The 22,888-nt window shown below is 46.9% G+C and overlaps 1 protein-coding gene across 9 annotated transcripts in view; it reads left to right on the forward strand.

The window, feature by feature from the left end:
- Window positions 1–22,888, forward strand: part of ZNF354B (zinc finger protein 354B) — a 55,730-nt gene that overhangs the window by 21,092 nt on the left and 11,750 nt on the right. For 4 of the 9 annotated variants that reach the window (XR_010112148.1, XR_010112149.1, XR_010112151.1 and 1 more), the window contains exons 1-3: window positions 5,920–6,884; window positions 12,053–12,179; window positions 12,785–12,880. Coding sequence is in view for 2 of the 9 variants with exons in the window: in XM_063604332.1 (XP_063460402.1) it covers window positions 6,852–6,884; window positions 12,053–12,179; window positions 12,785–12,880 (256 nt within the window). In the remaining 7 variants the exon portion in view is untranslated. Of the gene's footprint in view, window positions 1–5,491; window positions 6,885–10,358; window positions 11,221–12,052; window positions 12,180–12,784; window positions 12,881–22,888 lie in introns of those variants that run through there. The other 5 variants (XR_010112150.1, XM_063604331.1, XR_010112154.1 and 2 more) reach the window with 4 other exon arrangements.

Here is a 22,888-nt window from a genome sequence, read left to right on the forward strand (position 1 = left end):
GCCTCAGCCTCCTGAGTAGCTGGGATTACAGGCTTGGGCCACCACGCGCTGCTAATTGTGTATTTTTAGTAGAGATGAATCACAGTGGTTTTAAACTCCCTGTCTGATAATTCCAATGTCCCTGCCGTCTGAGTCTGGTTCTGATTCGTGTTCTCTCTCTCTTTAAACTGTTTTTTGCCTTTGAGTATGTCTTGTTATTTTGTTTCTTGAAAATGGGGCATGGTATGGCTGAGCAGGGAACTGCAGCGGACAAGGCTTTAGTGATGTGGCGATAAGGTGTGGGGGCAGGGAAGCATGCGACAGCCCCGTGATTAGGTCTCAGCCTTGTGGTGAGCCTGTGCCCCTAGACTGAACTTCACAATGCTGCTCAGGTTGCTCCCCTCCACCCCACCCAAGTCCTTAGGTGGGAGAGGATGGGATGGCTGCAGGGAACTGAAGGTGGGTATTTCCCTTCCCTGAAGGCATTAGGCTCTGAAGGGTTAAATTGTTTCTTTTTGCCCAGGTCAGTTAGGCTCTGAGGAAACCTCATTAGATGAGTCTCTGGTTAAACTGTTTATTTTGGTCAGGGAAGGCTGGGTCTCCCTCTGTTGCCCAGTCTGGAGTGCAGTGGTGCCATCACAGCTTACTGCAGCCTTGAACTTCAGGCTCAAACCATCCTCCTACCTCAGCAGCCCCAAGTAGCTGGAACTACAGGCATGCAGCACCACACCTGGCTAACTAAAAAAAAACAGTCTTTTGTAGAGATGAGATCTTACTTTGCTGCCCAGGCTGGTCTCAAACTTCTGACCTTAAGCAATCCTCCCACCTTGGCCTCCAAAGTGCTGGGATACTGGCATGAGCCTAATGGTTGCTCCTCGGGGAAGATCTTGTTAAGAGCAGAATGCTTATATTTATTTCAAAGTGGTATATTTCAAAATGTTTATTTCCCTTCTCCCTGCCAGACACACAAAAATCTGGGATTTTTTCTCAGTTATTTACTGTGAGAACCTGGCTGAGCTCCAGCAGGTAAAATTCACGAAAGCGTAGGGACCCCCAGTACCTGGGTCCTCCTGGAGTTTTCATCTGAGACTTGTCCACACTGAGTCTCCAGCAGGTCGTCAGTTACAGTTCTGGTTTCCCTGCCTGGCACAGGTTCCCCACGTTTCAGCTCCTAAGTTTCTGTTCCAGTAAATTGTGGCTGTCTGTATTCACCTGTCCTCTCTTCACTTTGGAGAGGGCAGAGAGTGGTCCTGTATCCTCACGTCTCTTACAAATCTGTTTCAGAAGAGTTGTTGATCTTAATCTCTCTTTCAGGAGTGGAGATTTCTTTTTTTAATTTTTTCTTGGAGACGGAGTCTCGCTCTGTCACCCAGGGTGGAGTGCAGTGGTGCGATCTTGGCTCACTGTGACTTCCGCCTCTCTGGTTCAAGTGATTCTCCTGCCTCAGCCTCCCAAGTAGCTGGGACTACAGGCGCCCGCCGCCATGCCCAGCTAGTTTTTTGTATTTTAGTAGAGACGGGGTTTCACCGTGTTTCCCAGACTGGTCCCGAACTCCTGAGCTCAGGCAATCCACCCACCTGGGCCTCCCAAAGTGCTAGGATTACAGGCGTGAGCCACCATACCCGGCCAGGAGTGGAGATTTCTAAGCTTCTTACATGCCAGACCAGAACCAGAACCCAGAGTGGTATTTTTTATTTTTATTTTTTTCTAGACAGTCAGTCTTGCTGGGATGCCCAGGCTGGAGTGCAATGCCATGACCTCAGCTTAGTGCAACCTCCACCTCCCAGGTTCAAGTGATTCTCCTGCCTCAGCCTCCCGAGTAGCTGGGATTACAGGCATACACCACCACGCCCGGCTAATTTTTGTATTTTTAGTAGACACAAGGTTTCACCATGTTGGTCAGTCTGGTCTCAAACGCCTGACCTCAAGTGATCCGCCCACCTCGCCCTCCCAAAGTGCCGGGATTACAGACGTGAGCCACTGCACCCAGCCCCTCTACATGTATTTACACCCATAGGACAATTGTAATTTTTGCCTCCACTATCAAACACAATTTAGAAGACTCAAGAGGAGAAGGGAAGCCTATTGCATTTGCCCTCCTTTCTTCCTGGCAGAGATGGAAGTCTAGGCCCTTCTTCCATTTCTGTTGGCATAGTGGGGGTGTGGACATGGTTTTTCTGCAGTTCTGACTGGAGTAAAGCAGTTACTGTGTACTGTCGTGGTAGGCTGTCCCTTTCCTGGTCTTTTGGCTAGAGAGAGGATGGAGACTTTTGGGGGGTGCTTTTTGTGTGCCCATTTGCATTTCTGAGTTGCCAGCTTCTTTGCTTCCAAGACTAGGATATATGAGGTAAACAGAGACCCAGAGAACTCATCACCATGTTGTCACTTGAGTCTGACTGAGTGCCATTGCCAGTGGCTTGCTTCTCTCTACTTTTCATAGTTTTCTTATGTTTGTTTTAGATACAATAGTGAAGATTTGTAGTGTGTTTAGTGAAAAGAGTAGGGAAATACATGTCTGTTTTCCCCAGAGCAGAAGTACAAATTTGGTTTTTTGTTTTTTCTTTTTGAGACAGGGTCTCACTCTGTTGCCTAGTCTAAAGTACAATGGCACGATCATGGCTCACTGCAGCCTCAACCTCCTGGGCTCAGGCGATCCTCCCACCTCAGCCTCCCGGGTAGTTCGGCTACAGGCGTGTGCCACCATGCCCGGCTAATTTTATATTTTTAGTAGAGACGGGTTTTCTCCATATTGGTCAGGCTGGTCTCGAACTCCTGACCTCAAGTAATCTGCCCGCCTCAGCCTCCCAAAATGCTGGGATTACCGGCGTGAGCCACTGTGCCCGGTTGAGTTTTTAATTTTTTACATCATTGTTGGCTGCTGGCTTTTGAGGGTTGGGGTGTATGTATGTATGTATGTATGTATTTATATGAGACAGATCTGGTCTTGCTTTATTGCCCAGGCGGCTGGAGTGCAGTGGCACAATCTCAGCTCACTGCAATCTCCTCCTCCCGGGCTCAAGCAACCCTCCTGTCTCAGCCTCCCAAGTAGCTGGGACCACAGGAGTGTGCCATCATGCCCAGCTAATTTTCATAATTTTTTTTTTTTGTAGAGACAGGATCTCACTATGTTGCCCAAGCTGGTCTCAAACTCCTGGGCTCAAGCAGTTGTCCCACCTCAGCCTCCCAAAGTGCTGGGATTATAGGCATGTGCCACCACGCCTGGATAATTTTGTATTTTTAGTAGAGATGGGGTTTCACTATGTTGGTCAGCCTGGTCTGACCTCAGGTCATCCACCCACTTGGGCCTCCCAAAGTGCTGGGATTACAGGCATGAGCCACTGTGCCCAGCTGAGAAAGGATTTATTTATTTATTTATTTGAGACAGAGTCTCGCTCTGTCGCCCAGGCTGGAATGCAGTGGTACGATCTCAGCTCACTGAAACCTCTGCCCTCCTGGGTTCAAGAGAGTCTCCTGCCTCAGTCTCCTGAGTAGCTGGGATTACAGGCGTGCACCACCACGCCTGGCTAGTTTTTGTATTTTTAGTAGAGACGGGGTTTCACCATGTTGGCCAGGCTGGTCTCAAACCCCTGGCCTCAAGTGATGCACTTGCCTCAGCTTCTCAAAGTGCTGGGATTACAGGTGTGAGCCACCACACCCGACCGGAGGAAGGATTTTTATGGAAGACAGCAACACATTCGGCTTTGTGCTGAGAAGCAGAGTGTAGAAGAAAAACAGTAGATACTGGAAAAGGAGTCAAAAGCCATATGATTTAGGGCCCACAACAAGGATTCTGGCTTTCACTCTAATTGCAAAGAGAAGACAATAAAACATCTCATTTTTGTTAAAAAATCTTTTTTACACCAGGCATAGTGGCTCACGCCTGTAATCCCAGCACTTTGGGAGGCCGAGGCGGGAGGATCATTTGAGCCTAGGCGTTTGAGACCAGCCTGGGCAACATAGTGAGACCCCGTCTCTCAAAAACAAAAACAAACAACAACAACAACAACAAAAACAGAAGCAGCAGCTTGTGGAAGTGTAGAGTAGTGTAGAGAGAGATAACAGGGCCTTGCACTGGGCAAGCAACCATGGAAGGACACCTGCAGTTCATGGCAACAGGGTGGGCGTGGCTCTACAAGTAAGGGAATGACTCCTTGTGCATCCAGGTGGACGGTTGTGCCATATGGAATTACCTATATGGGAAGATTGGTATTTAACACACAGGGAAATCACCATGCTACCTTCTTCTATGATTTTGACTACTTTAGATTCTATATGTAAATGAAATCATGCAGTATTTGTATTTCTGTGCCTTCTTTATTTCACTTAACATAATGTCCTCCAGGTTCATCCATATTGTCACATATGTCAGGATTTCTTTATTTTTTTAAGGCAGAATAATATTCCTTTGTGTATATAAACACATTGTGGCTGGGCTTGGTGGCTCACGCCTGTAATCCCAGCACTTTGGGAGGCCAAGGAGGATGGATCACGAGGTCAGGAGTTCAAGACCAGCCTGGTGAAGATGGTGAAACCCCATCTCTATTAAAACTACAAAAATTAGCCAGGCGTGGTCATGGGTGCCTGTAATCCCAGCTACTTGGGAGGCTGAGGCAGAGAACTGCTTGAACCCAGAAGGCGGAGGTGGCAGTGAGCCAAGATTGTGCCATTGCACTCCAGCCTGGGTGACAGAGCAAGACACCGTCTCAAACAAACAAACAAAGAAAACATTTCCTTTATCTATTCATCCATCAACAGATACTTAGTTGTTTCCATATCTTGGCCATGGTGAATAATGTTGCAGCTAACATGGGAGTGCAGGTATCTCATGGAGTTTCACTTCCTCTGGATCTATAGCCAGAAGTGGGATTGGTGGATCCTAATGTAGCTCTAGTTATAAATTTTTGAGGAACCTCTATACCATTTTCTGTAATGATTGTACCAATTTACATCATTTTGATCGTGGCCATCCTAATGGAGGTGCAGTGATTTCTCATTGAGTTTGGGTTTATATTTCTCTTATACCTAGAGATGTTTACCATCTTTTTATATGCTTGTTGCTCATTGCTCATTTGTATATCTTCATTGGAGAATTGCCTGTTCAAGTCCTTTGTACATTTTAAAATCAGGTTATTTGGTTTTGTTATTGTTGTTGAGTTGTAAAAGTTCCATATAAATCCAGGATATATTGCAAATCAGATATATGATATGTAAGCATTTTCGTCTATTCTGTAGATTGCCTTTGTTTCCTTTGATTAGCCAAAGTTTTTAAGTTTGATGTCGTCCCATTTGTCTATTTGTGCTATCTGTGCTTCTGATGTCATATTCAAGAAATCATTGCCATCTCCAACATCCTGAAGTTTTTTCCCTTTTTACTTTAGTAATTTATAAAATAATTTGGTCTCACATTTAGGTTTTTAACCAATTTTCAGTTAATTTTTATGTATGGTGTACGGTCAGGGTACAGGCTCATCTTTTGCACGTGGAAATCCAGCTTTGTCAACATCTTTTGCAGGGGATTTTCCTTTCCCAACTGTGTAGTAGTTGTTTTCGTGCCGCCCACGCCATCCTGAAATTCACACACAGAGTTGCAAGTTACTGCCCGCCGGGAACCTCCCCTTCTCTTCCGAAGAACCAGGAACCCGGGGCTCTACAGCTCACCCGGGCCCTCTCATACGTCTGGGCGCCTAACAGCTCAGCTGCGACCGCGCCTCAAACGCGTGGAACTACACTTCCCAGAAAGCCAGCGTCCTCCCGTGGACTCCATTTCCTAGAAGCCTTAGCGGCCGCCTTGCTCCTCTAGGTCCCAGGCGCTCTGCGGAGCTTTCGCTGCCCGGTGAGCGGCGCCGGGCTTGAGGTCGCCCAGACGTCGGAGGAGCCGGGTCACGAGGCTGGAGCTTCCTGCTTGCAGAGTGCGGCGGGGAGGCGCGGCCCGGGAACGCCGGATCCTGGGGAGGTGAGCGGCATGGCTGGCTGTGCCGGGAAGAGGCGGCGCCTGGCGCCAGGACGACCTGAGGCCGCGGGGCTCCGAGGGCCTCTGTGGGCGCGGGTGGGCACCCCCGCGTCTGTCACCGGCCCCCGCGCCAGGACTTGGACTCTCGCCCCTCACGGGCCGCTCCGGTGCCGCTGCCGATGCCCCTGCCTCTGGCTCGCGCCGCCCGCCGTGAACGCGGGGCCAGGCGTTTCCTCCCGGGCCCACCCTGCCCGCGCCGTGTGGGCCTCGCGGACTCGGGGCGCCGGGACCCCGAGCGCAGGGCAGAGGCAGCCGGGCCCGGTTTCTGAGTCAGTCCCCAGGACGGCCACTCCTCCTGCTCGGGACACCCAGCGCTTTCCTCTTCAAAGCCGTTTTCCGTGGAGTCGGGAGATGATTTGTTGGCGGGAGAGAGAGGAACCGGCTGGGAAAGGCTTGAGGCGGAGGGAAGTCGTCCCGGGGCCGTCGTGGTGGGAGTCCCGGCCCGCCTCGCAGGGGCGTGAACGGGGCAGGTGCCCCGGCGCTGCCTCAGTTTCCTGAGCGGTGCAGTGGGTGCTGGCAGTGCCAGCTGGCGCCGAGGAACTCAGCGGCGTGGGGCGAGCCCCGGCCCTGGTGGGCTCAGCGGGTCGCCGCTGGCACTGCGGGTCCAGCGTCCCCTCCGTAAGCCCCAAGCCTGTGAGGCCTGGGCCTGGCCGGGCGGCCCAGCGCTGCTCTGGTCCGCGGGCTCCTGGCTCCTCCCGAATCCCTGTGAGGGCGCGCGGGGTCCTTCTCAGCGGGAGTCGGGGTTTTAGAGCTGCGGATTCCAGGGCTGGAAAGCAGAAGGGGTTCTTCCCGGCTCCCTTTTTCTTCTCAGATCTGCCTTCTGGAGACTGCGCCGTCCTCCCGGGAGAGCCAGAAAGAGGACATGGCTGCTGGGCAGCGGGAAGCGAGGCCCCAGGTGAGCTCATTGCCCTCCCAGATCCCGGTGGATGGATTTTCCCCACTAACTGGAGTTCTTCACCCGGGACCATCTTCAGCCAGGATGGAGCCCAAGTCCTTTTCTCTTGGAGGAGCTGGTCCGCCCTCAGGAGTGGTGGATTCTGTAGGGAGGACCACCCACCCTCCCCGTCCGTGTCTAGTGGTTTTTAATTAACAGTTTGTTCGCTAATCTTCATCCATTGTGTGACTAGTTTGACAAGTAAGATCCCACAAGTCTGTCTATCCCTAGGGACAGAGCAAACGTACACACGTGGGAAAAATCCCTGCCTCCTCCACTCACCCATGTCTCCCTTCCTGTCCTTCGCAGGAATCCTTTCTCTTTTCACCCCTGAGAATCCTCATAACACCACCCCTTCCCCAGGCTTCTCCAACGCATCGTTTTTAGTTTTTTGTCCCTCTTAACTTTGTGAATCATATTCTTTGCTTGTATCACTGTCTTGAAATCTATTGTAGACCGTTTTCATGTTTGTGTGGTGGGAATGAGGAGGCCACCCTTTCTAGGTGAGACGAGAGTGAACAGAGTTGGAGAGGTCGCTTGACTCGCAGGACACAGAGAGAAGACCCCTCAGCTAGCGGCAGGAAGGGTTGCATGGGATAGCAATAGTGCAGAGGCAGCGTAGGTGGTAGTTAGGAAGTAGGGCTGTCAAGCCAGATGGCAGCGTTTTAACCCATCTCCTCTGTTGCTGTTTGTGGGCCTTGGGCCTCACCTCTCTGTGCCTCAGTTTTCTCACCTGTGAAATGGGAATAACAACCGTGCCCACCGCCCAGCGTAGATGAAGGGATCACATGAGTTAGTGCGTGGAAAGTGTTCGGATCAGGGCTGGGCACTGAGTAGTTACTGCTCAGTATATGGTGGTTGTGTTTGCTGAGTGACATTATTGTCTTCATATATTAATGTTAATGTTGATAGAAACTGCTGTACAATGTATTTAGGACCCAGACGATGTTACCCTTTATTCATTTTTTTATCTAACAATACTAATGTCCACCGAGTGTCTAGCATACCAGGGAATGGGCTGAGGGCTTTACATTTGTTCTCTCACTCTCACAGTAGCACAACAATTACAATTCTCGTTTTACATGTGAGGAAACTGAGGCTCAGAAAAGTTAAGTAACCTGAGTACAGTCCAAGTATGCCTGGCTCTGAGTTCCCTCGGACCACCCAGTCGTCCCTGTGGTGCGTCTTTCAGAGTATGGGCAGATGCAGCCACGCGATACCAGAGTGCTTCTGCAGCGTGGCATTATCTTTTTTTTTTTTTTCTTTGAGAGGCAGTCTTGCTCTGTCACCCAGGCTGGAGTGCAGTGGCGCGATCTCGGCTCACCGCAACCTCCGCCTCCCTGGTTCAAGCAATTCCCCTGCCTCAGCCTCCTGAGTAGCTAGGACTACAGGCATGTGCCACCACGCCCGGCTAATTTTTTTTTTGTATTTTAGTAGAGACGGGGTTTCACCATGTTGGCCAGGATGGCCTCAATCTCCTGACCTCGTGATCCACCAGCCACAGCCTCCCAGAGTGCTGGGATTAAAGGTGTGAGCCACCGCGCCTGGCGGCATTATCTTTTAAACTAGCCAAGACAGTGGAGTGGGAGCTGAGGGTGTGGCCAGAACAGGCTATTGTGCATTTGAGCTGGTATTTGTCCTCGAAGGCATTCCTATTCCATTCTCACAGAGCCAAGCTGCTCTCCTGACTAGAACCTTGTCCATCCCTGTGTGTGGGTGAGTCTCTGTGGCATCCATCCTGTCTGTTCTTGCTTCCCATGCGTCAGTAATGTGTAGACCTGTGTGTAAAATTCAGTGAAGGGAATTTTAAGACCAGAGAGTGCAGAGTTCACAATTAGAAAACCGGAGTTATGATCTTGCTGCTACCTCTAGCAAAGCACATGACCTGGGATCTTGGCTGCCCTGGACCTTGTGTTCTTGTCTCAGGGCCCTATGCAGATACACAGTTGTTCAAATTATTTCATGCATTTTCTAGTCCGCCAGTCAGATTATACATTCTTTGAGAACAAAGATCATGTCTTGTACTCTTCCCCAATATGCAGATAATTTGATGCTCTTTTTCACCATAAAAATATTGCAGGGTTATGGTGTAAATTTTAGAGACTGAAACATTTATATATATACATATGTATATGTGTGTGTATATATATATGTATGTTTATGGATACGTGTGTATATATATGTGCATATGTATGTGTATGTTTATATAGTTGTGCGTTGCATAATGACATTTTGGTCAATAAAAGACCATAAATGTGACAGTGGTCCCATAAGATTAAAACCTAGCTGAAAGATTCCTGTCTCCTAATGACTAAGTAGCTATTGTAACATTATAGTGCAGGGCTTCGCTCCTGTTTTGTGGTGATGCTGGTATAAACAGACCTACCATGCAGCCTGCCAGTCCTATAAAAGTATACAGCATATGCGATTGTACAGTTCCTAATAGTTGATGATATCTGACTGTGTTGCTGGGTTATATATTTATTGTACTATTCTTGTTATTTTACAGTGTCTTCCTTTTGCTTGTTTTTTAAAAAGTTAACTGTAACAGCCTCAGGCAGGTTCTTTGAGAGGTATGTAGAAGAAAGCTTTGTTCTCATAGGAGATGACAGCTGCATGTGTGTCATTGCCCCTGAAGACTTTCCAGTGGGACAGGGTGGAGAGGTGGAAGACAGTGGTGTTGATGCTGACCCGTGTAGGCCTAGACTAATGTGCATATTTATGTCCTAGTTTTTAACAAAAAATTTTTTAAAGTAAAAATAAAATTAAAAGCTTTTAAAGTAGGAGAAAGCTTATAAAATAAGGATATAAAGAAAGAAAATATTTTTGTACAGCTAGACAATGTTTAAGATAAGTGTTACTACAAAAGAGTCAAAGTTTGAAAAAATTAAAAAGTTTAGAAAGTAAAAGTTACAGTAAGCTAAGGACAATTTGTTAAAGAAAACTTTAAAAAAATAAATTTAGTGTAGCCTAAGTGTACAGTGTTTAAAATGTCTACAGTCATGCACAATAGTGTCCTAAGTTTCACATTCACTCACTGCTTACTCAGCCAGGCGACTTCCAGTCCTGGAAGCTCCATTCATGGCAAGAGCCCTATACAGGTGTACCATTTCTTCTGTTTTATGCTGTAGTGTACCATGCCTTTTCTATGTTTAAATATATTTACATGCACAGACACTTAGCATTGTCTTACAGTTCTCTACAGTATTCAGTACGGTAACATGCTGTACAGGTTTGTAGCCTAGGAGTAACAGGCTGTACCATATAGCCCGGGTGTGTGGGAGGCCATACCATCCAGGTTTCTCTCTTATATTCCCATAATGATGAAATGGCTTAACAATGCATTTCTCAGAACGTACCTCCATCGTTAATGCGACACACGACTGTGTACTCTATATATTTCATATATACAATAGAAAATAAAATCACCCTTAACCCCACCATCTGGAGATAATCACTGTCATTCAGTTTATTGCATGTTTCAATAGTTTTTGATGTATGTAGAAATATATTTTTTTTTTTTTTGGAGAGGGAGTCTCACTTTTATCACCAAGGCTGGAGTGCAGTGGTGCAGTCTCGGCTCACTGCAAGTTCCGCCTCCTGGGTTCAAGCAATTCTCCTGCCTCAACCTCCCGAGTAGCTGGGATTACAGGCACATGCCACCACGCCCGGCTAATTTTTTGTATTTTTGTAGAGACAGGGTTTCACCGTGTTGCCCAGGCTGGTCTCGAACTCCTGAGCTCAGGCAGTCCACCCGCCTCGGCCTCCCAAAGTGCTAGGATTACAGGTGTGAGCCACCACACCTGGCCAGAAACATTTTTTTGAATGGGGACAAACTCGAAACAGTGAAATATAACCTGCTTTGTACTTAACATTTTCATGGATGTCTTTTTATGTCAACAAATAGCAATTTATACCATCAGCTCTAATGATTGCCTAATATTTGTTTGTATTAATGTGATAATAGCTGACATTGGAACCTTTAATGTGAGCCCGATATGGTTTGAAGTGCATTGTGCAGATGAACTTAGTTATTTATTAAGTATGTGGTAGATTTTGAGAGGCAGTTTTAGAGTACTTTTGAATGGAGCCCAGGACATCTGCCTGGATTGGAATCCCCGCTCTACCACTGAACAGCTGTGTGACTTTAGACGAATTTTTTTTTTCTTTTTTGAGATGGAGTCTCATTCTGTTTCCAGGCTGGAGTGCAGTGGCATGATCTCGGCTCAGTGCAACCTCTGCTTCCCGGGTTCAAGCGATTCTCCTGCCTCAGCCTCCTGAGTAGCTGGGACTACAGGTGCACACCACCATGCCTGGTTAATTTTTGTTATTTTTAGTAGAGACGGGGTTTCACCGTGTTGGCCAGGATGGTCTCGATCTCTTGACCTTGTGATCCAGCCACCTCGGCCTCCCAAAGTGCTGGGATTACAGGCATGAGTCACTGCACCCAGCCAACTCTAAACAAATTGCTTCGCCTCTCAGTGACTTTGCTTTCTGTGATGTAAAATGGGAACAATAACTATTTTCTTCATAAGGTAATTGTGAAGGTTAGATACAGTATATACTAATGATTAATACAAAGCTCTAAATATAGTGTCTGGCCCATGTAAAGCATTCAGTAAAAGAGAGGTGTTCTGATTTTCATCATTATTATCCTCAAGCTTGAATCAGCACACAGGTAGTGCCGTAAGTTATTTAACCCAGCCTCTATCAGTGAGTATTTAGGTTGTTTCCTGTTTTTTTTGCTACTAACACCATGATAAGTATCCTTGTGCTTATATTTTTGTGCACTGTTTCTTACAGTAATTGGTGAGTTAAAGATTATACATAGTTCTAAGTTTTTATGTATTATAAAATTGCCAACGAAAGATTATTCTAATTAAGGCTCCCACTAATGGCCGTAATTCCTCTACCCATTTCTTACAGTGGCTGCACTAGGCCTGAATCTCACTGTGTGCTGCTCAGTATACATTTGTTACTGGCCAATTATTCATTAAAGGAATGACCTGGAACCTTCAGAAGCTTGAATAGTATGAGAAGTGTTTCACGGGTAGCGTGTCTTCCCCACTGCCGCCCCCTCCACTCTGTGAGGGTGGTCCTGGGTGAGCTGGAACGACTTGTCCTTACAGGTGTCACTGACATTCGAGGACGTGGCTGTGCTCTTTACCTGGGATGAGTGGAGAAAGCTGGCTCCTTCTCAGAGAAACTTGTACCGGGATGTGATGCTGGAGAACTATAGGAACCTGGTCTCACTGGGTAAGGAAATTTCCCCTCTGGAAACAGAATTCAAAAATCGGGATATCTCAGCACCTCCTTCCCTGAATAAAAGCAGTTGATCACTGAAAAATTTGAGCTCAGTTTGAGGATTGTACAAATCAGATCTCTGTAAATAAACATTGAAAACTTAACTTTCTCCTAATAAGTATGGAATTGCTCTATGTCTTGGCGGGTGGGTGTTGATAATTATCCCCTTCCTGCTGCACAATTTCACATTAGAAATTCTCTCATAGTTCAGGCAGCATTTTCCTGCTTTGGTTGTTCTGTGGTTTGTTTGCTCACCTCTCAGCAGAGGGCTTACCTCATCCTTCTTCATCGACCTACCATTGCCTTTCCCACTGCTCCTTTCCAGCCAGATGAATCTTGTAAAATCCATCTTCAAAAGGGAATCATACGATGTTTTCTCATTTTAAAAAAAGTTACTTGATAGATCATTCTATAGATGCCAGTTTATAAGTTTTAATTACATCATACATGCAACGTTCCTTCTGTAGAAAAGCCATGGTTACCCTAATAATCAAGGGATACTTTGTTGTGTCAAAACGAAGACCGAGACTTTTGTTGTTGTTGTTGTTTATGTGCAGGACTCTCATTTACCAAACCAAAAGTCATCTCCCTGTTGCAGCAAGGAGAAGATCCCTGGGAGGTGGAGAAAGACAGTTCTGGCGTCTCCTCTCTAGGTAAGTGGGTGGCCTGAGGTGCTCGTGAATGGCCGCAGACAATGGTCTGGTTAATGAGAGGAGGTAGGAACATTGGTTGGGAAACTCCCTTGAGAATTCTCAGGCCTCAAGAAGTGGTGGGGAAGCGGAAGCCCAGGCTCTTAGGCTGGATTAGTCACTTGTAATCACTTCCCCATGAATCTCTCAGCATCTCTTTTCTTACTCTTTCCTGTTGTTTTAGAATAGGGCTGTATTTTCATGTATTCATTCAGCAAACATAGTATATTTAAGGAACTTCAAATAATCCCTCTGGCTGAAGCTCAGGGTGTATTTGGGAAAGGAGGAGGTGAGGAAGGAAATAGCCTAGAAAGCTAGGGAAGGGCTGCGTAGTAAGTGCTTGGGCACAGTTGTAAGAGGTGGAAACTGTCCCATGGAGCACTGGAAATAATGGAAGGATTTGGGCAGGAATCATATGGTCCTTGGTATCTTAGAAAAGTTGATGTGAATCAGAAACAGCTGAATCTCCATCCGTGTAAGAACAGCTAAGGGACCTGTGGCGTGTCCTTACTCTGGTGAGCATCACCACCCTGAAAACAAGAGTCCAGGGACGTGGACAGAGCTCCCAAAAAGTTACAGAGCATTGTTGGGACGCCACCATTTATGTCTAATGAAAATTACATGTATGTGTAATGTGCACATGAGCAGAGAGAAAGGTTAGGAGGACACACCTTAGCTGGTGACATTAGTTACACTTGGAATGGGATTGAGAATGGGTCCATGGAAGGGGATGTTATTTACATGTAACGTTTTAATTTTTCAGAAAGAGAATATATTCATGACGTTGCTATGTGATTCGAATTTAATACAGATGGTCACTTTGGGAGTATCGTGATTGAAAGTGAGGCAAAACTAGAGGCGGGAAGCCTTGCAGAGCAATTGCAATCATGGAGGGAGGCAGGAGGTGGAAGGGCCTGGATGAAGGCACTTGCCGTGAGTTCGTGAGGGAGGAGGCGGCGCCCACGTGATCAGGGTACAGGAGCAGTTGGGTGTGGGATGGATTTCACTTGAGATGTGAGTGAAGTAGTCAGGTGGGGAACCCTGGTGGGCAGGTGTGTAAGTGACAGGGCCGAGACTCAAGGGAGGTCAGGGAGCCCATCAGCATGACGGGCATTAGAAGCTTGGAGCTGGCCAGGTGAGGGGGCCGAGTGGAGGCCCGAATTTCAGGAAACAGCATTTGTGAGGTGCTTAAGCAGGAGGAATCTGACAGAGCCCGAGAAGTAATCAGAGGAGAGAAACGGGGAGGGGCCATCGTGGCAGTGGGGGACTGAGAGTGGTTGAACTGGGGGGGCTCTGGCTCTGGGGGATCGAGGTTGAACCCTCGCCCACAGCTTTGTATAGCATTGGGCAGAAAGGGACGCGGGTCTCCTGCTTCTGGAGTGCACGATCTAGTGGGGGACAAGGTGAACACACTCATTGCACACAAGGCACAGAAGGACACATTCCAGTGAGGACCACGTGGGAAAGACACTCGGTGCTGTGAGAGTGCAGAGCAGGCAGGTGGCATCAGCAAAGGCTTCCCTGTGGAAGGGCCTGGGATCAAAGGACTGAAGAATTGCTCAGGCCTAAAGAATGGTGTTTGTGGCCGGGCACAGTGGCTCACGCCTGTAATCCGAGCACTTTGGGAGGCCGAGGTGGGCAGATCACGAGGTCAGGAGATCGAGACCATCCTGGCTAACATGGTGAAACCCCGTCTCTACTAAAAATACAAAAAAATAGCCGGACGTGGTGGCGGGCGCCTGTAGTCCCAGCTACTCAGGAGACTGAGGCAGGAGAATGGCGTGAACCTGGGAGGTGGAACTTGCAGCGAGCCAAGATCGCGCCACTGCACTCCAGCCTTAGTGACAGAGCAAGACTCCAACTCAGAAAAAAAAAAAAAAGAATGGTGTTCGTGAAGATCCAAAGAAGTAAAGCCAGTGAGGAGAAGGTAGAGCCAGGCACCGAAGAGAGCCGCGGGCCTTGTCACAGAGTTTGGTTGGTGCTTGAGAGCTAAGCATAGGCTCTGAGGAGCCATAAGTAGCCCAGGGCAGGCCCAGGCTGCATTCTGCAGCTGCCAGCGCATGTGAGGAACCTGACCGCCACAGTGCAGGGCCTGTCAAGTCCAGAGGGCTCAGTGATGGCCCCTTGTGCCATGGGCCCAGCGAGGAGCTGCACGGCAGGCAGCTTTGGTCCCCATAGCCCCTGTGCTGGGGAGAGCTTTCTCGTGATGATAGCTTGAACTTTTTTTTTAAAAGGGGAACCACACTTGTGTTTTTAATCTCCTTTGGTAGAAATACACTAATTTTATATTAAATTAAAATTTAATGAACTGCCAGAGACCACCACAAAGTAAGCCGAATGCAAGCAGCAGGGAACCAGGTGAGATTTAAGAGGGGCGTCAGTCTGGCCATTATGTGTGGGCCGAATCTGGTGTGGAAGAGCAGGAAGAAAGAAAGAATTGTTCCCTTTCCCTTTAACTGGGGAGCATCTGATGGCTGAGTAAGTCTCCCCTCTAGAGAGAAGTATTAACAGGCTGAAAATATGAGAAGTGCAGAGTTGTCCAGAGGGATGCCGGGCACCTGATAGTGCCCTTTTCAGATTGGGGAGGATGGCCCTGCAGGAAAACCGTGAGCAGTTGATTGAGTAAGGAAGGACGTCAGAGCTGTTTCCTGCCCGATTGCTCTTGGTGGGATGACCTTCGTCCTCCTTTTGTCAGATGGAAGTCAGATGGCATTCCTAGGGTGCTGACGTGCTTGCATCTCTGCTGCACCCCTGGTGGGGCTCCTGTCTGCCTGGACTAAGATCGCCCCAGGACCGCTTCCTTTTCCCATGAGCGCTCACTTCATTGAGAGCGTGGTTGAAGGACTGGGATGTTCCTGGAATTATCTCAGATTATTAACTCTAGCTTGAACCAAAAACTCAACCTGTAGGCTGGGTGAGGTGGGTCACGCCTGTAATTCCAGCACTTTGGGAGGCCCTGATGACATGGCCTGGAATGGTTTTAAAAAGTGACTGCTTACAAGATGGAAGTGTGGCCACAATGCCCTGTAGCCCTATTTCATTTTACTTGTTTTTGTAGAGATGGAGGTCTTGCTATGCTGCCCAGGCTGTTCTTTGAACTCTTGGCCTCAAGCAATCCTCCCATGTCAGCCTCCCAAAATGCTGGGATTATAGGCCTGAACCACCGCACCTACCCAGTATAGTCTGGTTTAATTTGTATGAGTTAGTCTTTTTCTTGTTTGCCAGCAAAGACTCGTACATATGCCCTGCCCCTCCCCTCCTACCAACATCTTTTCTCTTCATAACTTCCAGAATTATCTATTTAAAGAGTAAATCAACCATATTGCTTCTGTGCTCAAAATCTCCGTTGGTTTCCATCCCATACAGTATAGCCCAAAGTCCCCATCATGGCCTTCAGAGACCTACATGGTCTGTCCCTGGCTACCTCTTCACCCTCAGCTCCTTCCACTCTGCCCTTCATTCAAGGCCTCTGATCACCCTTGGCCGCCCTGCGGTTTGTCAGGGGGGCCAAGCAGGCCCCCACTCAGGGCCTCTGCCCTGCTTTTTTCTGTCTGGGACTGTTCTTCGTGGCGGTCATGCGTCCATGTGGCTCACTCACTTCGTTGTGCTGCACTGGCTTCGGCTCACACAAGCACAGATCATCTGACACGCAGCCCTGCAGCCCCCATGCCATCTCCTCAGCGTGCTTTATTTTCCCTCTCCATGCTTAGCGCTGTGTAATAGACCTGTTTCTTCATGATCTGTCTCTGCCTCTGCATTGTAAGCTGCTGTAGGAGGGGTTGCCTCATTCATTCACTCCTGTTTTCCAAGAACCTAAAACAGTCTCTGGCCAGGGTAGGCGTCCAGTTGTATAATGAATGCACGAGTGACTTGGACTAGGTTAGTGGTGTTGGAGACAGAAAGAAATGAACCAGTCCCAGAGATGTCCAGGAGATACAGCCAGCAGGACTTGGATTTGATGTGGAAGATAAACGAGATAGGGTTGTCAGGGATGCTTGTTTTGTTTCTGGTTTGTTCTGGGATGGCCGGTGTCATTCAATGAGATACTACCACTGGAAGGAGATTAGATTTGGAGGATGGTATGAGTTTGATATTTTTACTTTGCAGGGGAATTTTCCTTTTTTTAGAAAATTTTTTATTTTAAGATAATAGTAGATTTATATGCAGTTGTGAGAAGTAGTATAGAAAGATTCTATGTCCCTTATATTCATTTCCAAAACCATAGTATAATACCACAACCAAGATACTGTCATTGATACAGTGAAGATACAGAAAAATCCCTTCAGTCAGCACAGAGATCCCTCCTGGTATCCGTTTTTACACACACCTGTTTCCCTCTTGTTCACTGCCCCTGTTCCCTGCCTCTTTTCCTGAAGTCCTGATAATCACTAATGTGTTCTCCATTCTATAATTTTATCATTCCAAGAATGTCATATACATGGAATAATAAAATGTATACAACGTTATGGGATTTTTTTTTTGCCCCACTTAACATAAATCTCTGGAAATTCATCTGTGTAGTTGTATACATCAGTACTTCATTTCTTTTAATTGCTGAGTCGTGTTCCATAGAGTATATCATAGTTTGTATAGCCATTCCCTTGTTGGACATCTGGATTATTTACAGTTTTTGGCATTTAAGTATAATGCTGTTATAAACATTCATGTGCAGGTTTTTGTGCAAAAATTAGTTTTTATTTCTGTGTGATAAATGCCCAGGAGTGGAATTGCTGAGTCATGGGGTAGTTGTAGGTTTAGTTTTTGAAGACATAGCCAAGTTGTTTTCCAGAGTGGCTGTGCCATTTTACATTTCACCAGTAGCATGTGAATGATCCAGTGTTGTTACATCCTTGCCAATATTTTGCCTTGGTACTACTATTTATTTTAACCATTCTGGTAGGTGTATGGTGAAATACATGGTGATTTTAATTTGTGTGTTCCTAACATCTGTTGATGTTTGACATAGTTCATGTGCTTATTTGCCATTTGTATTTCCTTTTTTTTATTTTTTATTTTTTGGAGACAGTCTTGCTCTGTCACCCAGGCTGGAGTACAGTGGTGTGATCTCAGCTCATTGCAATGTCTGACTCCTGGGTTCAAGCAATTCTCATACCTCAGCCTCCCGAGTAGCTGGGATTACAGGTGCATGCCACCACACCCAGCTAATTTTTGGCATTTTTAGTAGAGACAGGGTTTCACCTTATTGGCCAGGCTGGTCTCAAACTCCTGACCTCAAGTGATCCGCCTACCTCGGCCTCCCAGAGTGCTGGGCTTACAGGCTGAGTCACCACACCTGGCCTGTGTTTCTTATTTAATAAAATGTCTGGGTATTTTGTTCATTTTCTAGTTGAGTTATTTTGGAGTTTTTTACTGTTGAGTTTTGAAAGATCTTTCTATATGCCGGATAGTAGTTGCCAGATATGTGGTTCACAAATGCTTTCTCTTACTCTGTAGTTTGTCTTTTTATCCTTTTTACTGGTTCTTTTGCAGAACACAATTTTTAATTTTACTGAGGTCCAGTTGATCAGTGTTTCCTTTTATGGATTGTGCTTTTGGTGTTAAATGTAAGAATTCTGCCTGTACTTAGATCATGAAGATTTTCTGCCATGTTCTTCTAGAAGTGCTGTAGTTTTACATTTTACATTTATATTCATGACACTTTTTGAGGTAATTTTTGTGTTAGATGCGAGGTTCATTTTTTTGCATGCGAATGTTCAGTTGCTCCATCATTATTTGTTGAAGCCGTCTTTCCTCTGCGGAGTTCTTTGGTGCCTTTGTCAAAAGTCACTTGGGCGTGTTTGTTGGGTTGTTTCTGGGTTTTCTTTTCTGTTCCATTGTTCTGTGTTTCTGTTCCTCTGCCAATACCACACAGTGTTGATTGCTGTATATATACTGGCTTTAATGTTGGGTAGAGTGATTACTTCTTGTTGTTTTTTAGAAAGTTTTATCTACTGTAGTTCTTTGTATGAATTTTAGAATAATCATCAATCTCTACAAAAAGAATCTTGCTGAGATTTTGATAGGAATTGCAGTAAACCTGTATATCAATTTTCTGTGTTTAGTCTTCCAATCTGTGAACATGATATGTCGTTCTATTTATTGAGGTCTTTTTTATTTTCTTCCATCAGTGTTTGTAGTTTTCATCATGTGAGTCCTCTGTTTTTTTTTCTTTTTTTGTTTTTTGAGATGGAGTCTCACACACTCTGCTGTCCAGCAGGCTGGAGTGCAGTGGTGCGATCTCTGCTCACTGCAACCTCCACTTCCTGGGCTCAAGCAATTCTCCTGCCTCAGCCTCCTGAGTAGCTGAGATTACAGGTATGCACCACTATGCCCAGCTGATTTTTGTATTTTTAGCAGAAACAGCGTTTCACCATTTTGGCCAGGCTGGTCTCGAACCCCTGGCCTCAAGTGATCCGCCTGCCTCGACCTTTCAGATTGCTGGGATTACAGGCATGAGCCACCATGCCTGGCCCATTTCCTGCATTTGAATATTGGCCTCTCAAGCAAGGTTGGGGAAGTTTTCATGGACAATAGTATCCTGAAATGTGCTTTCCAAGTTACTTGCCTTCTCCCCACTTCTTTCAGGGATGGCAGTGAGTCGTAGATTTTGTCTCTTTACATAATCCCTTATTTCTCAGGTTTTGTTCATTGGTTTTTATTCTTTTTCTTTATTTTTATCTGTCTGTCTGTCTGAGTTCAGAGAGCCAGACTTTGAGCTCTGAGATTTTTTCCTCAGCTTGGTCTGTTCCGCATTTCAGTTGCATTATGAAATTCTTGTAGTATGTGTTTGAGCTCTATTAGATCAGTTTGGTTCTTTCTTATCATGGCCATTTTGTCTATCACCTCCTCTATTATTTTACTGTAATCCTTACATTCCTTGGATTGGGTTTCAACTTTCTCTTGAATCTTTATGATCTTTGTTCCTGTCCATGTTCTGAGTTCTGTTTCTGTCATTTCAGCCGCTTAGGAGCCCTTGCTGGGAAACTAGTGCAGTCTTTTGGAGGAAAGAAGACACCCTGGGTTTTTGATTTGCCAGAATTCTCATGATGGTTCTTTTTCATCTGTGTGAGCTTAATGTTTCATTAACTGTGATGTAATTTGAGTATAGTCAGTTGACTTCTTTTTGAATGTTTTCAGAGGGCCAGTGTTTTATGCAGGGTGTTTATTTGTAGCTGAATTCTTGTCCTAGTTTCACAGAGGGGTATATTAGCAAAGTAATTTTGGTGTTGAAGTTTGGGCTGTGGTCTGGTAGATGGCGCTTAAGTGTTATGGCCAGTAGGTAGGCTCTTACTCAGCTATGTGACTCCTCTGTATTTCCTCAAGATTGCAGCCGTGCCCCTCAGTGCTCTGAAAATGTGGGCTCCTCTCCCACTCGAGTGCTGGCTGCACATCTCAGCTTGGCACTGCCAGGCTGCCCACCATAGCTCTGGGGTGATCTTGGTTTATGTTCGCTCCCTAGCTTGGAGGCAACAGGGGAAGGGACTCCGGTTGGTGGTGGTTGTGGCAGAGACCCTTTCACTTGTCTATGGGCCTCTACCCTAAAAAGATGCAGAACCACTGTCAATCATTGCAGTCGGCCCAGGGTGGGTGACTGCCCTGTGCCCAAGATGGGGAAGGAGGCCCTGTACAAGATGGGGAAGGAGGCCTGTGCCCAAGATGGGGAAGGAGGAGCTGGCAGGGGAAGGGAGGTCACCAGCGAGACAGACTGACTGCTGCTTATGGCAACTGCAGCTTCCTGGAGGTACAGCTGAAGTACTGAGGGTTTTTGTTCCTTCCTCTGTCCAAGGGTAGCAAGGGCAATACCACTGCAGTGGCAGTGACAGAGGGACTTTCGGTTGCCTCTGTCAGCTCCACCTCAGAAACATGGAGCCACTGCTACTGGGAATCTTCAGCCGAGGGGCGAGGTGGCTACCCTGCTGGCCTGAGGTGGGGGATCTACTTGGTGAAGAGTCAGGGATTGGTTCTCACAGGGAGAAGAGACTGGGCTCCTGTCCATATGGTGACTGTGGCATGCTAGAAGCCCAGATGAAGGCTTCACTGTTTCTTCCCCAGACTGAGGGCAGCAGGTGCAGGACTGCTGCTGTGGCAGTGGCATAGGGGCTATCAGTTGCCTCTGGGAGTCCTTCCTCAGGGAAGACAGAGCCACTACCAGTGGGAATGCTCAGCCAGGGGAGGGACGGCTGTTCTGCTGTCCAAAGCCAGGGTCCCTGCCTGGTGAAGAGTTGGGTATGGGAGCTCACAAGGTAGAGAGACTGGGCTCATCTCCATATGGTGGCTGTAGTGTACTAGAGGTACCAGTGTAGCGACCGGGCCCTGTGTTCCTTCCCAACCCAAGGGTGGATAGTGTGGTACCATTTTAGCTATAGTGGTAGAGGGGCTATGGGTTCTCTCTCAGATTTCCTCCTCAGAGAAATGCAGAGCCACCTCCAGCTGAAGCATTCAGGTAGGCTTGATGGTTGTGCTGGAGTCCCAGGTCGGGAGGCCCTGTCCAGTGAGGAGAAGTGGAAATGGGGACCCGTGTGGGAAACAGTCTGGCCGCGTTTTGTGAGGCGGCTGTGCACTCCCTGGAGTTCTGTTCCAGTCCCTAATCACTGTGCCCCCTCCAGAGCCTGAGGGCAACAGCAGTGAGGGCTGTGGCACAGCAAAAATAGCAGCCTGCCTCTCCCTTCGGGAGCTCTGACCTAGGGAGGTACAGAGCTGCTACTGGCCCGAGAGCCTAGGCAGGGCTGGTGTGACCGTGCGAGGGTCCCAGGACGATGCATATTTCGGCCTGCTTGATGGCATCCTACATGGCCCTTAAGTTCTGTTCACTTTTTTAAGTATTTTCTACTTTTTCTTCCTTAGACTCCAGGAATTTTAATTTTCCTATCTTAAACTTTGTTGATTTTTCCTATGGCCCGCTTAAACCTTTTGAATTTCCCTAGTGAAATTTTCATTTCAGTTATTATGCTTTCAACTCCTAGAATTTCCTCTTGGTTTCTTTTTGTTTTCTTTTTATTGATACTTCGATTTGTTCATTATTTTCATGAGTCATTCATATTTCCCTCTAGCTCTGAGCATCTTTATGATAGTTGTCTTTGTGTAGCATGCCACCATCTGGTCTTCTCCACAGATGTTTTCTATTTATTTTTTTCCATTGGCTGAACCATACTTTCCTATTTTTTTATGCCTTTTTTTTTCTTTTTTTGTCTTACAGTGTTGCAACTCGGGATCAGATTTTCCCACTTCTGTAAGATTTGCTGGGTTTGGTTTGGTTTTGGTTTTTGTTTTCTTATTGCTGTAGGGTGGCACTAGTCCAGGAATTAGCCTGAAATATAACCTGTAGGTCTTCTCACATTTTTTTCTGAGCCCACGTCTTTCCCTGGCCTTGTGCAGTGACTTTCTAAATTCCCCATGTGTGCAGTTGTTCTTTGTTTTGTTTTTGAGATGGAGTCTTACTCTGTCACCCAGGCTGGAGTTGCAGGGGTGTGATCTCGGCTCACTGCAACCTCCACCTTTTGGGTTTAAGCGATTCTTCTGCCTCAGCCTCCTGAGTAGCTGGGATTACAGGCACCCACCACCACACCTGGCTAATTTTTATGTTTTTAGTAGAGACAGGATTTCCCCATTGGCCAGGCTGGTCTCGGAACTCCTGACCTCAAGTGATCCGCCCACCTCAGCCTTCCAAAGTGCTGGGATTACAGGTGTGAGCCACCAGGCCAAATGTCCTTATCCTTAATGTCTGATTCCCCAAAGCAGAAAAAGAGGGGAACAGAAGGGGAAAAAAGTAGGCACTGTTCCTTAAATCCTCTGGAAGCCACATCAGGTCAGTGGGGATTGCAAAAATGGCAGCCTGCATTTGTGTTTGCACCTCTGTGATTCAAAGCAGTAATTTGCAGTCAGAACCCAGATCCCCATTATTTGGAGAACAAGGTCTTTATTGCCACTTTGGCCACCAAAGGCCACGCTAGGGATGCTAGTACGGCTTCAAGC

This window comes from Pan paniscus, chromosome 4 (genome assembly GCF_029289425.2).
Source record: "Pan paniscus chromosome 4, NHGRI_mPanPan1-v2.0_pri, whole genome shotgun sequence".
In the NCBI taxonomy this organism is placed as follows: domain Eukaryota; kingdom Metazoa; phylum Chordata; class Mammalia; order Primates; family Hominidae; genus Pan; species Pan paniscus.